This window comes from Primulina huaijiensis, chromosome 6 (assembly GCF_012295235.1).
Source record: "Primulina huaijiensis isolate GDHJ02 chromosome 6, ASM1229523v2, whole genome shotgun sequence".
Classification (NCBI taxonomy): Eukaryota; Viridiplantae; Streptophyta; class Magnoliopsida; order Lamiales; family Gesneriaceae; genus Primulina; species Primulina huaijiensis.
The window spans coordinates 16338681-16354060 of NC_133311.1; the positions used below are offsets into that span (position 1 = coordinate 16338681).

The 15380-nt window shown below is 32.1% G+C and overlaps 2 protein-coding genes across 8 annotated transcripts; both read right to left on the reverse strand.

The window, feature by feature from the left end:
• Window positions 1–1105: 1105 nt before the first annotated feature.
• On the reverse strand, window positions 1106–5520 carry LOC140978331 (GDT1-like protein 4). Of its 5 annotated transcripts, XM_073443270.1 has the most exons (13): window positions 5342–5518; window positions 5199–5267; window positions 4620–4679; window positions 4470–4517; window positions 3275–3361; window positions 3117–3152; window positions 2991–3038; window positions 2317–2385; window positions 2191–2235; window positions 2044–2105; window positions 1555–1627; window positions 1376–1463; window positions 1106–1298 (listed from the first exon to the last, which is right to left on the reverse strand). In XM_073443270.1, the coding sequence occupies exons 1-12, from the start codon at window positions 5360–5362 to the stop codon at window positions 1389–1391; spliced, it is 693 nt and encodes a 230-aa protein (XP_073299371.1). In that variant the 5' UTR covers window positions 5363–5518; the 3' UTR covers window positions 1106–1298; window positions 1376–1388. The 5 variants fall into 5 exon arrangements, with proteins under 5 accessions (XP_073299371.1, XP_073299374.1, XP_073299372.1 ...); XM_073443273.1 differs by lacking the exon at window positions 2044–2105 and having other exon boundaries at window positions 5342–5520; XM_073443271.1 differs by having other exon boundaries at window positions 1106–1463; window positions 3117–3143; window positions 3266–3361; window positions 5342–5520.
• A 2956-nt stretch (window positions 5521–8476) lies between these two features.
• Window positions 8477–12850, reverse strand: LOC140978576 (GDT1-like protein 4). Of its 3 annotated transcripts, none has more exons than XM_073443739.1 (13): window positions 12714–12850; window positions 12570–12638; window positions 11991–12050; window positions 11841–11888; window positions 10637–10732; window positions 10488–10514; window positions 10362–10409; window positions 9688–9756; window positions 9562–9606; window positions 9415–9476; window positions 8926–8998; window positions 8747–8834; window positions 8477–8669 (listed from the first exon to the last, which is right to left on the reverse strand). In XM_073443739.1, the coding sequence occupies exons 1-12, from the start codon at window positions 12732–12734 to the stop codon at window positions 8760–8762; spliced, it is 693 nt and encodes a 230-aa protein (XP_073299840.1). In that variant the 5' UTR covers window positions 12735–12850; the 3' UTR covers window positions 8477–8669; window positions 8747–8759. The 3 variants fall into 3 exon arrangements, with proteins under 3 accessions (XP_073299840.1, XP_073299839.1, XP_073299841.1); XM_073443738.1 differs by having other exon boundaries at window positions 10488–10523; window positions 10646–10732; window positions 12714–12849; XM_073443740.1 differs by lacking the exon at window positions 9415–9476 and having other exon boundaries at window positions 10488–10523; window positions 10646–10732.
• Window positions 12851–15380: the final 2530 nt, after the last annotated feature.

The following is a 15380-nucleotide window of genomic DNA, read 5'->3' on the forward strand; positions in this document are numbered from 1 at the left end:
AAATATTTTGATAAATAAACTATTAATAAATTGATAAATTGGTAAATGAAATATTGTAAACGACTTAATTGATACATGATCTAGATCAAAAACCAGTTTTACATCGACTCTAAATTTCTATCAACTCCAATGTTGTCATTAAATTCAATTAGATACAATTTTTCAATTTATTTTAATTAATTAAATTTATATTACAGTAAATATCATAATTTTTTTATAAAAATATTATTATTATTATTACTAATAAAATATATATTCATCTATAATATATCTTTAAAAAATTTATAAATATATAATAAAAATATCTACATTATATATTAATAAAATTACAACTTAATAAATAAATTATATACAAAGCTAAAATATATAAATTACTATTGAGTCTAATATTTGGTATTTTTTCATGACTTTCATATTAAACACTTTTTTTTGAATTCTTAACGTATCATTACTAGATTTCAAAACACTAACTCTGTGTTCCAAAGACAAATATTTATTATAATTATTTTTTATCAGCATATTAAAATATATTGAGCAATGTATATGGTTTATTTATTGAATCGTAATTTTATTATTATATAATACTATTATATCGATGAAAAATATCATTATTTTATTATAAATTTATATATAAATACAAATATACGAGCATGTAATTTATTTGTTGATATATATTTGTATTAATCAACCATTCTAATATTTTAATCCAAAGATTATGATTCTTATTTATCATAATATAATTTTTTAAATATAAATACTATTTTTTAAACAAATTAATCAATAAAATAAATTAAATAATACTGAAAATAAAAACATACATTTAATTGAATTTATTAAAAATGATTGGGCTTAAAAGCAATTCAGTTAAAGATAAAGTAGACTTTTTAGTTATATCATATATCGTAATTCATAATTTCATGTATCAATGATAATAGTCTGTGTACCAAAATACTTCTTACTCCCAAACCTAATCGCACCTTTTAGGACATGAAGTAAAATCAAATAGTAAGGATAATTAGGGCACAATCATAGACGCCCGGGGGGGAATGATATTTGCCTCACATTAAATCATCCAAGTTGGAAGCATGAAAATAGTAGCCAAACAAGATTAAATCACTCAAACAGGAGTGAATTGCATTTGATAAGGTGCGTCATTTCTAAGTATATTATAGTTAGAAGTTCAAATCATGGATTTCTTTATGACAATAAGTTACCTTCAGTTTCTGTCTGTGAATAAACAAACAGGTGTAAGGAACTTCAGTAGAACAGCTTCACTTGATAAAAGAAGTGGTATCGGCCTTTTGTTTTGAAGCCACGATGAATCAACAGTCGAAAGAAAAGATTGGATTCCAAAAATAAAAGAAGTGGTATCGGCCTTTGTTTTGAAGTCACGATGAATCAACGGTCGAAAGAAAAGATTGGATTCCAAAAACGATGAAAAGAACTCCACCAGAGAGTGCGATCTACAGTCAATATATAGTTTTGAAGTAAATGCAACCAGAAGTGTCTTCTTATATATAGGAGCAAATAAACTATAATTGTCAATAAACTTACTATTTTCTCGGATATTTGAGTAGCCAGACTCTTCCCTCCGAAGACTGCAGCAGTGGTACACAAAGCTTGTCCTCTGACATGATATGAACGAAATCAAGCATGATTTACAATACAAAGCAAGTTAATTTTACCATCTTACTACCAGCAAGAGAGCAAAAAATAAAATAAAATAAATATAATGGTAGGATGGTAGCCCATACGTGATTAGAGTACTTTTCCCAATCAGTTATACAGATGAACGTTATTTTTGTCACAAGTAAACTTGAGCACAAGAAAACTTTAAAAAGGTATCAATTTGTAACAAATGAGGACACTAGACTAAAATTGTTAGTAATAAATGACAAACGTGAAGAAACATTGCACGCAGAATGGAGGTGAATGAAGCAATTAGTCAAGTTTATGCTTGAGTCCACAAATGTTACTAAAAACACGTAACATGAATTATATATGCTATTTAGTCCCTAAGAGATCCATATGATTCGAACTTACAGGATTCCACCTAGAACAACACCTAATGGATTCTCATCTGCAGCCAAACCTATTGTAGCAAGCTGGAAAATGGTTGTGGTTGATGTTAAACAAACATCCTTACCATGCAAATTAACCAAAAAAATATCCTCTTCAATATGGACATACCTGACTCTTATCACCCCATTCCCCAAAGAAAGTAATGGAAAATGCCTGCAGCAAAAAGAAATCGAATTATTTAATTATTAATATGTTGGTTTTTACATTCCACTTATAAAAGAATTAGTAAAGAACCTTCAGCAAGATAAGCGACAAAAATTGAGTAAGAAAAGGTCGGTTCTGCTTCTTCAGATCATCAGCATCCTGGAACAGAATACAAGAAAGATATCCTGGAATTAATCCATTATCAAATGTTAAATGGCAGATCCCACAACATCAAAGAAAATGTCAGATCTCGATTCAATCAGATGAGAACCTTAATTACTAAATAAGGAATCTGGTCAACCAAATATAACTTGTATCCTCATCACTAGAGAACATAATTGAGATTTTATACCAGTTTTTGCAGCAATCATTTCCACTAACACAATGAGTTCCAATTTGGTGAAGCATGTGACAAGAATTGACTATACAAGTTCTGCCGTTGAATACTCTAAATCCTAAAACAAGTCATGAGTCTAATTGTATGATTTTGCTGCATAATGTGTTTCTAGAGTATTGGTGTGTTTCCAATGTATTGGTCGGATATAATATTAGAATAATACAATCTATTTTTGATATTTAGTTTGGGGCACTCGTATTTCAAACAAATCGAAATTATAGGGCAATTAACCACCACTTACACAACCAGGTCTACCAAGTGAACTGCAGTTATAAGCCACTCTCACCAGGAACGATGATCTTCAGCATAAAATATAACTAATATACAATAATTTATGGAACTTGAAGCAGAAGGTTTATTGACTTACCTTATCATGCTCTTTGGTTGCTCCACCATTGATTTTAAAATTAGCATTCTAGCCATGTCATTGAGGTAAAATGAGTGAGCTTCAAATATAATTTCAACTATGCGACAAAACAAGAAACAATCTAACCAGTTCTTTTTCAACTTCATCAAATTCCTCAGTCTCCCCCTGTTAGAGAAAGTGAAAACATTCACAAAATACCCTGAATGAGGAAAACATCGAACAATATCAAATTTCTACCATGCAGCAGGGCAGTAAAACAAGAATACATGGATAACAAGTAAGTACCCTTCATTGAATGCATCCCATAAAGACCACAAGCCAAACCCCAAAAACAACAATGTCGTGATGTGATGAGTCCATTTGCGTGAGATCTGCATAGATAAGAGTATAAAGCATCTGTATTTTATCATATAACCATGATAACCAACAATAAAAATACCATAATGAATAGTCAACAGTCCCCAGAAGGAGAGATCCATTCTCCCATGGTGTCGGACGCATGCCATGATTATCAAGCCAGCATGCACACTAAAAGAAAAAGAATCATGACCTTAAAGGCGAAATCTCCAACCCTCAAATAAAAATCCATGAATGTGCCAAGTCGTGTGATGCCTAACACAGGAACATAGAGTGGATAGAATCAAAGAATCAACCAACCCATAAAAGCACCCATTGTCTTATTTTCAAACATACTGATACATAACCAGTTGCTCTGTTTGTGATCCTCCATCGAACAGAACTTAAAAGGTTAAATTTTTAAGGGTCAAGCACTCACTTAAACATACCAGAACCAATATTTTCTATGGGGGGTCCTCCATCCCCACAAAAGGGGAAACCCAGTTGTGTGAATAACCACGTGCTCTTGGTATGTTTTAATATAATGTCAATTTGATGATAATCCCTGGGCCACAATACCATGTACTGTCACTTAGAATAATTACTTGCCTAACATCTTAGTAAGTCTATAACCGAGATAGTACATATAAGGATAAATCGGTTTGGCGAAGGGCAAGTTCTTTATGCAAACGTGAGCCAAAAAGGTAAATATCAGCATGCTTCGCTGTAATCTTAGTTGTACTTCTATTCATTAAAGGACACGATACTAAACTCAGGATAGAAGTCAAATCATATATTCTAGAATCAGATGTGATGTTATTAAAACAATTATGCAACTTCAATATAGCTTTAATGTTTTTTTATTAGGAAACATTTCCTCCATATTTATCCCAATAAATTTTCACATTATATAAAGATGTTATTGTGTTTTAAACAAGGCCCGAGGGTAATAAGAATTTTAGCCCTTTGGTCGTTTTCCCGTAGATGTAGGCATTCGAGACCGAACCTCACAGAACATATGGTCTATTGTGGTCTCTCTTTATGACATTTATACAACTATTCTGCATTCAACCACCTAAAATTAGAATTTAACGTTGCAATTTCTCTTAATAAGAAGGTAAAATGGAATTTCAAAATGCATACCAGATTTGGAGCAGCCCAGCCAACAACAGCTGATAAAACCGTCATGACCTAGAAATCAACAAATATTCCATGTCACTTGAGGGACTTGAAAAATGGACAAGCACAAAAAGTAAGGAGTTTTCAGTCTAGGAGAAGTATACAAAATCGTACAATCAAAGCTCCAAGGCATCCAGACAACACAAGTCTTCTGGGGTGACGCATGGCCAAGATCTGAAACAAGTATGCTATCGTCAAGTTTTTTAAAACTGAAGGTTAATGCAAAAACTAAGGCAGTTTTCATTAAACCAGGGTACACTTTCTTCAAAAGAGGACAAACTTTATAGTTTCTATTCCAGAGGGTCATTTCCAGATAGAAAACAACTTAAAAATCACCATTGCATTTATCCAAAGCCAGTTCATTACTAATTTGTAGTCAGTAAAATTAGAAAGAAAAGGGCAGACTCCACGAATACACAAAAAATTCTGTCACGGAAATTAATCCCAAACACCTGTGCTTCCAGCTGCCACCCGGCACCAACATGCAAGCTAATGATATACAATTCACACACACAAAAAAAAACATAACAATTATAATGAAGTCGAGATCAACTCTTATTTCAACATTGAAATTTGGATATCAATATCCAAAATACTTGAAAATCATATTCTCCAAAAACAACCAATCATAAAAAAATAAAAATCACTCCAATAAAAATTGTGGAATAGAAACAAGGGAAAAAAGCATTTTACAGCAGCTGCGAAAAATGTCTTGTCCCCGACCTCAGATAACACGGTCATCGCCAACGACTTCGTAAATCCCTGAAAAAAAAGGAAGAAAAATAATTACTTGGTTAACGAAAACGTCGGAACCAAAGACAAGAGCCGAGCGTTACTTGAACAATAGAGGAACCCATTTCGAGCGAAACCCGAAAGGCAAAAAATAAGGGAGAAATCAGTGATAGTTCTATACGTGTACGTACATATTGGTGGGTAAGGGAAGGTGAACTAGTTAGGTGAACGAGTGTCGAGATCCGAGTTCACTCAGTGATGAACGCGCATCTGTAAACTCGGTCTTCATTGTATAGCGGGTGAGTATGAAAGATCTCATTTCCATTTTGTTTTGTATAAAATAATTAGTCGATAATTTATTTTAAAACAAAAAATATAGAGTCTATCAATTTTACAATGAAATAATCAGCTTTTCATCTTATACAATCACACCAAAATAAAACTCTCGAAATAACACAGAATCACATATTTCGTATCCTGGTCGGTGCTAGTCGAACAGTACCAACCACCATCTCCCAGAAGTCAAAACCCGGACCAGACATTAGTTCACGGACCAAATAACCGGATCAATGGTCCACGTTTGGAACTGAACTCGACTTGTTGGTAACCACTAAGCAGGGTGTGCGACTACTAGGGGTGGGTGTTTTTTTTGGGTATCGGTTACCCAACCCGTCGGGACAGATAGCTTTTTTTTTTTTTTACAAAATATCATTTTGGGTTTATTAATTTTGGGTTGATGTCAGCTTTTTTGGGTATCCTAGAAAGTTTTTAAATTTAGTTCCAGCTTATTAATGGTTAAATATCATTTCTTTAAATTTTTTATAAAAAAATATGATACCCAATCAAGTATTGACCACATTAAAGTTATTACCTTACTTTTAATCACATATTGATTTGTTGATTTGGAGGATTTTTTTATGTCTAAAATTTCCGGCACACGAAGTCGGCACAGGACGATGTCCGAACATTTTCGGGTACCCGAAAGCCGGGTAGTGAATTTTTCTGCGTCAGGTTCGGGTAGTATAATTTACTTCTATTTTGTTTGATACAAGTTTAGCAAACTGTGAGATGTCTTATATTTATTTTCTTTGTTTGGTTTCCGATGTTTTTTGTGTTTTCATTTCTCTTCTTCTTCATTTTTAGTACTTTTGATTTTTATTGTATAGGAAGCTTGAAATATAAGATTTTTGTATTAGGATGTAATTTTAATGATTGTATTAATTTTTCGACTTTTTTGTTGTATAGAAGCCTTATATATGATTGAAAATAAGTATATACTTACATGGTTCATAGATTTAACATATACTGGATGCACCAGATTTTGGGTTGGGGTTACAAAAGAGGAGGTCTGGGTCTCATGTCCCTTTTTTTTCTTGGCGGGACGAGTCAGGTCAAACCCGTGACATAGTCATCTCTAATTGCTTGTGAACATTTGAATATACTTTAAAATTCTTGAAAAATATCAAACATTTTATGGTTAAATAAAATCAGTAGTTTAAAACAAATACAATCAAAATTTAATAACATTATTAAATATAATAACATTCCTTCAATATTTTGCATTAAAGTTTTTGCATGGGTAAATTTAACTTCTACGACTTTTTTTTATAATCAAAACGGAAATTTATATTAAACCAAATCACATGAAATTATATGAGAAATCAGAGTGGGGGGGAGGTGTGACTCATCCCACGAAATCAGACAAAGAAACAGTCACACTGACAAAAATCGTTAATCTCTTCGCATAAACAAAAGTTCATGATAGTATAATATATTCCTAACAAGGATTCTACAATGATAACAGTTCTTTATTGTTTGGTGCATCAATAACCAATAGAGCAAATTCGATAATTAGGTAAGAAATATTTTTGGTCTTTACCCAACTTAGTGCTTCTCGTATACTCGTCGCCTAAGGTATTATTGTTGGAAAGTACGTATCTTCCATTTGTAATACCCTACAACAACTTAATTAATCACTATTTCATTAGAGTTCTCGACTATCAGAGACCGAGCCAGGGGGCGACTGTACATATTAATAAAAAAATTTCATTAATCTACCAATAACTTCATTTGTAAAAAATTGATTTATTAATATTTTTTCAGACAATGAAACAAAATTTTCAAAGTATATACATGTGTGTGTGTGTGTGTTTGAAAAAGTGAAAAATTATTTTATAATTTATTTTGATTTTTTTAAGAAGAAGAATTGAAATTTGAAATTTAGAAAATGTAATATTTCGGTATTGTAAAATTTATAGCTTCTATGTATTAATTTTGGAAAATAAATTAATTTTATATGATTCAAGATATTTGATTAGCACGACTATCATTAACTATATATTTTTTAAAAAATATCAAACTTTTTGATCTTGTGATTGATATAAAGGTTAAAATTACATATTTGATTTAAGAAACTGCATGCTGGTGCAATTAATGAAGAGCGATACTTATTCCTGTTAATGCAATTATTTTAATGTGACACTTGAATTATATATACATCTATGGCAAAAAATTGTGTGAGACGGTCTCGCGGATCGTATTTTGTGAGACGGATAACTTATTTGGTTCATCCATGAAAAGTATTANTTGATTTCAAAACACTAACTCTGTGTTCCAAAGACAAATATTTATTATAATTATTTTTTATCAGCATATTAAAATATATTGAGCAATGTATATGGTTTATTTATTGAATCGTAATTTTATTATTATATAATACTATTATATCGATGAAAAATATCATTATTTTATTATAAATTTATATATAAATACAAATATACGAGCATGTAATTTATTTGTTGATATATATTTGTATTAATCAACCATTCTAATATTTTAATCCAAAGATTATGATTCTTATTTATCATAATATAATTTTTTAAATATAAATACTATTTTTTAAACAAATTAATCAATAAAATAAATTAAATAATACTGAAAATAAAAACATACATTTAATTGAATTTATTAAAAATGATTGGGCTTAAAAGCAATTCAGTTAAAGATAAAGTAGACTTTTTAGTTATATCATATATCGTAATTCATAATTTCATGTATCAATGATAATAGTCTGTGTACCAAAATACTTCTTACTCCCAAACCTAATCGCACCTTTTAGGACATGAAGTAAAATCAAATAGTAAGGATAATTAGGGCACAATCATAGACGCCCGGGGGGGAATGATATTTGCCTCACATTAAATCATCCAAGTTGGAAGCATGAAAATAGTAGCCAAACAAGATTAAATCACTCAAACAGGAGTGAATTGCATTTGATAAGGTGCGTCATTTCTAAGTATATTATAGTTAGAAGTTCAAATCATGGATTTCTTTATGACAATAAGTTACCTTCAGTTTCTGTCTGTGAATAAACAAACAGGTGTAAGGAACTTCAGTAGAACAGCTTCACTTGATAAAAGAAGTGGTATCGGCCTTTTGTTTTGAAGCCACGATGAATCAACAGTCGAAAGAAAAGATTGGATTCCAAAAATAAAAGAAGTGGTATCGGCCTTTGTTTTGAAGTCACGATGAATCAACGGTCGAAAGAAAAGATTGGATTCCAAAAACGATGAAAAGAACTCCACCAGAGAGTGCGATCTACAGTCAATATATAGTTTTGAAGTAAATGCAACCAGAAGTGTCTTCTTATATATAGGAGCAAATAAACTATAATTGTCAATAAACTTACTATTTTCTCGGATATTTGAGTAGCCAGACTCTTCCCTCCGAAGACTGCAGCAGTGGTACACAAAGCTTGTCCTCTGACATGATATGAACGAAATCAAGCATGATTTACAATACAAAGCAAGTTAATTTTACCATCTTACTACCAGCAAGAGAGCAAAAAATAAAATAAAATAAATATAATGGTAGGATGGTAGCCCATACGTGATTAGAGTACTTTTCCCAATCAGTTATACAGATGAACGTTATTTTTGTCACAAGTAAACTTGAGCACAAGAAAACTTTAAAAAGGTATCAATTTGTAACAAATGAGGACACTAGACTAAAATTGTTAGTAATAAATGACAAACGTGAAGAAACATTGCACGCAGAATGGAGGTGAATGAAGCAATTAGTCAAGTTTATGCTTGAGTCCACAAATGTTACTAAAAACACGTAACATGAATTATATATGCTATTTAGTCCCTAAGAGATCCATATGATTCGAACTTACAGGATTCCACCTAGAACAACACCTAATGGATTCTCATCTGCAGCCAAACCTATTGTAGCAAGCTGGAAAATGGTTGTGGTTGATGTTAAACAAACATCCTTACCATGCAAATTAACCAAAAAAATATCCTCTTCAATATGGACATACCTGACTCTTATCACCCCATTCCCCAAAGAAAGTAATGGAAAATGCCTGCAGCAAAAAGAAATCGAATTATTTAATTATTAATATGTTGGTTTTTACATTCCACTTATAAAAGAATTAGTAAAGAACCTTCAGCAAGATAAGCGACAAAAATTGAGTAAGAAAAGGTCGGTTCTGCTTCTTCAGATCATCAGCATCCTGGAACAGAATACAAGAAAGATATCCTGGAATTAATCCATTATCAAATGTTAAATGGCAGATCCCACAACATCAAAGAAAATGTCAGATCTCGATTCAATCAGATGAGAACCTTAATTACTAAATAAGGAATCTGGTCAACCAAATATAACTTGTATCCTCATCACTAGAGAACATAATTGAGATTTTATACCAGTTTTTGCAGCAATCATTTCCACTAACACAATGAGTTCCAATTTGGTGAAGCATGTGACAAGAATTGACTATACAAGTTCTGCCGTTGAATACTCTAAATCCTAAAACAAGTCATGAGTCTAATTGTATGATTTTGCTGCATAATGTGTTTCTAGAGTATTGGTGTGTTTCCAATGTATTGGTCGGATATAATATTAGAATAATACAATCTATTTTTGATATTTAGTTTGGGGCACTCGTATTTCAAACAAATCGAAATTATAGGGCAATTAACCACCACTTACACAACCAGGTCTACCAAGTGAACTGCAGTTATAAGCCACTCTCACCAGGAACGATGATCTTCAGCATAAAATATAACTAATAGACAATAATTTATGGAACTTGAAGCAGAAGGTTTATTGACTTACCTTATCATGCTCTTTGGTTGCTCCACCATTGATTTTAAAATTAGCATTCTAGCCATGTCATTGAGGTAAAATGAGTGAGCTTCAAATATAATTTCAACTATGCGACAAAACAAGAAACAATCTAACCAGTTCTTTTTCAACTTCATCAAATTCCTCAGTCTCCCCCTGTTAGAGAAAGTGAAAACATTCACAAAATACCCTGAATGAGGAAAACATCGAACAATATCAAATTTCTACCATGCAGCAGGGCAGTAAAACAAGAATACATGGATAACAAGTAAGTACCCTTCATTGAATGCATCCCATAAAGACCACAAGCCAAACCCCAAAAACAACAATGTCGTGATGTGATGAGTCCATTTGCGTGAGATCTGCATAGATAAGAGTATAAAGCATCTGTATTTTATCATATAACCATGATAACCAACAATAAAAATACCATAATGAATAGTCAACAGTCCCCAGAAGGAGAGATCCATTCTCCCATGGTGTCGGACGCATGCCATGATTATCAAGCCAGCATGCACACTAAAAGAAAAAGAATCATGACCTTAAAGGCGAAATCTCCAACCCTCAAATAAAAATCCATGAATGTGCCAAGTCGTGTGATGCCTAACACAGGAACATAGAGTGGATAGAATCAAAGAATCAACCAACCCATAAAAGCACCCATTGTCTTATTTTCAAACATACTGATACATAACCAGTTGCTCTGTTTGTGATCCTCCATCGAACAGAACTTAAAAGGTTAAATTTTTAAGGGTCAAGCACTCACTTAAACATACCAGAACCAATATTTTCTATGGGGGGTCCTCCATCCCCACAAAAGGGGAAACCCAGTTGTGTGAATAACCACGTGCTCTTGGTATGTTTTAATATAATGTCAATTTGATGATAATCCCTGGGCCACAATACCATGTACTGTCACTTAGAATAATTACTTGCCTAACATCTTAGTAAGTCTATAACCGAGATAGTACATATAAGGATAAATCGGTTTGGCGAAGGGCAAGTTCTTTATGCAAACGTGAGCCAAAAAGGTAAATATCAGCATGCTTCGCTGTAATCTTAGTTGTACTTCTATTCATTAAAGGACACGATACTAAACTCAGGATAGAAGTCAAATCATATATTCTAGAATCAGATGTGATGTTATTAAAACAATTATGCAACTTCAATATAGCTTTAATGTTTTTTTATTAGGAAACATTTCCTCCATATTTATCCCAATAAATTTTCACATTATATAAAGATGTTATTGTGTTTTAAACAAGGCCCGAGGGTAATAAGAATTTTAGCCCTTTGGTCGTTTTCCCGTAGATGTAGGCATTCGAGACCGAACCTCACAGAACATATGGTCTATTGTGGTCTCTCTTTATGACATTTATACAACTATTCTGCATTCAACCACCTAAAATTAGAATTTAACGTTGCAATTTCTCTTAATAAGAAGGTAAAATGGAATTTCAAAATGCATACCAGATTTGGAGCAGCCCAGCCAACAACAGCTGATAAAACCGTCATGACCTAGAAATCAACAAATATTCCATGTCACTTGAGGGACTTGAAAAATGGACAAGCACAAAAAGTAAGGAGTTTTCAGTCTAGGAGAAGTATACAAAATCGTACAATCAAAGCTCCAAGGCATCCAGACAACACAAGTCTTCTGGGGTGACGCATGGCCAAGATCTGAAACAAGTATGCTATCGTCAAGTTTTTTAAAACTGAAGGTTAATGCAAAAACTAAGGCAGTTTTCATTAAACCAGGGTACACTTTCTTCAAAAGAGGACAAACTTTATAGTTTCTATTCCAGAGGGTCATTTCCAGATAGAAAACAACTTAAAAATCACCATTGCATTTATCCAAAGCCAGTTCATTACTAATTTGTAGTCAGTAAAATTAGAAAGAAAAGGGCAGACTCCACGAATACACAAAAAATTCTGTCACGGAAATTAATCCCAAACACCTGTGCTTCCAGCTGCCACCCGGCACCAACATGCAAGCTAATGATATACAATTCACACACACAAAAAAAAACATAACAATTATAATGAAGTCGAGATCAACTCTTATTTCAACATTGAAATTTGGATATCAATATCCAAAATACTTGAAAATCATATTCTCCAAAAACAACCAATCATAAAAAAATAAAAATCACTCCAATAAAAATTGTGGAATAGAAACAAGGGAAAAAAGCATTTTACAGCAGCTGCGAAAAATGTCTTGTCCCCGACCTCAGATAACACGGTCATCGCCAACGACTTCGTAAATCCCTGAAAAAAAAAGGAAGAAAAATAATTACTTGGTTAACGAAAACGTCGGAACCAAAGACAAGAGCCGAGCGTTACTTGAACAATAGAGGAACCCATTTCGAGCGAAACCCGAAAGGCAAAAAATAAGGGAGAAATCAGTGATAGTTCTATACGTGTACGTACATATTGGTGGGTAAGGGAAGGTGAACTAGTTAAGTGAACGAGTGTCGAGATCCGAGTTCACTCAGTGATGAACGCGCATCTGTAAACTCGGTCTTCATTGTATAGCGGGTGAGTATGAAAGATCTCATTTCCATTTTGTTTTGTATAAAATAATTAGTCGATAATTTATTTTAAAACAAAAAATATAGAGTCAATCAATTTTACAATGAAATAATCAGCTTTTCATCTTATACAATCACACCAAAATAAAACTCTCGAAATAACACAGAATCACATATTTCGTATCCTGGTCGGTGCTAGTCGAACAGTACCAACCACCATCTCCCAGAAGTCAAAACCCGGACCAGACATTAGTTCACGGACCAAATAACCGGATCAATGGTCCACGTTTGGAACTGAACTCGACTTGTTGGTAACCACTAAGCAGGGTGTGCGACTACTAGGGGTGGGTGTTTTTTTTGGGTATCGGTTACCCAACCCGTCGGGACAGATAGCTTTTTTTTTTTTTTACAAAATATCATTTTGGGTTTATTAATTTTGGGTTGATGTCAGCTTTTTTGGGTATCCTAGAAAGTTTTTAAATTTAGTTCCAGCTTATTAATGGTTAAATATCATTTCTTTAAATTTTTTATAAAAAAATATGATACCCAATCAAGTATTGACCACATTAAAGTTATTACCTTACTTTTAATCACATATTGATTTGTTGATTTGGAGGATTTTTTTATGTCTAAAATTTCCGGCACACGAAGTCGGCACAGGACGATGTCCGAACATTTTCGGGTACCCGAAAGCCGGGTAGTGAATTTTTCTGCGTCAGGTTCGGGTAGTATAATTTACTTCTATTTTGTTTGATACAAGTTTAGCAAACTGTGAGATGTCTTATATTTATTTTCTTTGTTTGGTTTCCGATGTTTTTTGTGTTTTCATTTCTCTTCTTCTTCATTTTTAGTACTTTTGATTTTTATTGTATAGGAAGCTTGAAATATAAGATTTTTGTATTAGGATGTAATTTTAATGATTGTATTAATTTTTCGACTTTTTTGTTGTATAGAAGCCTTATATATGATTGAAAATAAGTATATACTTACATGGTTCATAGATTTAACATATACTGGATGCACCAGATTTTGGGTTGGGGTTACAAAAGAGGAGGTCTGGGTCTCATGTCCCTTTTTTTTCTTGGCGGGACGAGTCAGGTCAAACCCGTGACATAGTCATCTCTAATTGCTTGTGAACATTTGAATATACTTTAAAATTCTTGAAAAATATCAAACATTTTATGGTTAAATAAAATCAGTAGTTTAAAACAAATACAATCAAAATTTAATAACATTATTAAATATAATAACATTCCTTCAATATTTTGCATTAAAGTTTTTGCATGGGTAAATTTAACTTCTACGACTTTTTTTTATAATCAAAACGGAAATTTATATTAAACCAAATCACATGAAATTATATGAGAAATCAGAGTGGGGGGGAGGTGTGACTCATCCCACGAAATCAGACAAAGAAACAGTCACACTGACAAAAATCGTTAATCTCTTCGCATAAACAAAAGTTCATGATAGTATAATATATTCCTAACAAGGATTCTACAATGATAACAGTTCTTTATTGTTTGGTGCATCAATAACCAATAGAGCAAATTCGATAATTAGGTAAGAAATATTTTTGGTCTTTACCCAACTTAGTGCTTCTCGTATACTCGTCGCCTAAGGTATTATTGTTGGAAAGTACGTATCTTCCATTTGTAATACCCTACAACAACTTAATTAATCACTATTTCATTAGAGTTCTCGACTATCAGAGACCGAGCCAGGGGGCGACTGTACATATTAATAAAAAAATTTCATTAATCTACCAATAACTTCATTTGTAAAAAATTGATTTATTAATATTTTTTCAGACAATGAAACAAAATTTTCAAAGTATATACATGTGTGTGTGTGTGTGTTTGAAAAAGTGAAAAATTATTTTATAATTTATTTTGATTTTTTTAAGAAGAAGAATTGAAATTTGAAATTTAGAAAATGTAATATTTCGGTATTGTAAAATTTATAGCTTCTATGTATTAATTTTGGAAAATAAATTAATTTTATATGATTCAAGATATTTGATTAGCACGACTATCATTAACTATATATTTTTTAAAAAATATCAAACTTTTTGATCTTGTGATTGATATAAAGGTTAAAATTACATATTTGATTTAAGAAACTGCATGCTGGTGCAATTAATGAAGAGCGATACTTATTCCTGTTAATGCAATTATTTTAATGTGACACTTGAATTATATATACATCTATGGCAAAAAATTGTGTGAGACGGTCTCGCGGATCGTATTTTGTGAGACGGATAACTTATTTGGTTCATCCATGAAAAGTATTATTTTTTATACTAAGAGTATTACTTTTTATTGTGAATATCGATAGGGCTGATCCGTCTCACATATAAAGATTCGTGAGACCATCTCATAAGAGACATACTCTAAATCTATATATGAGGAAATAATATGATATTTTGTTAGAACCAAAATTTGAATCTCAAGATCATATTGTGATAAAATAGATTTAA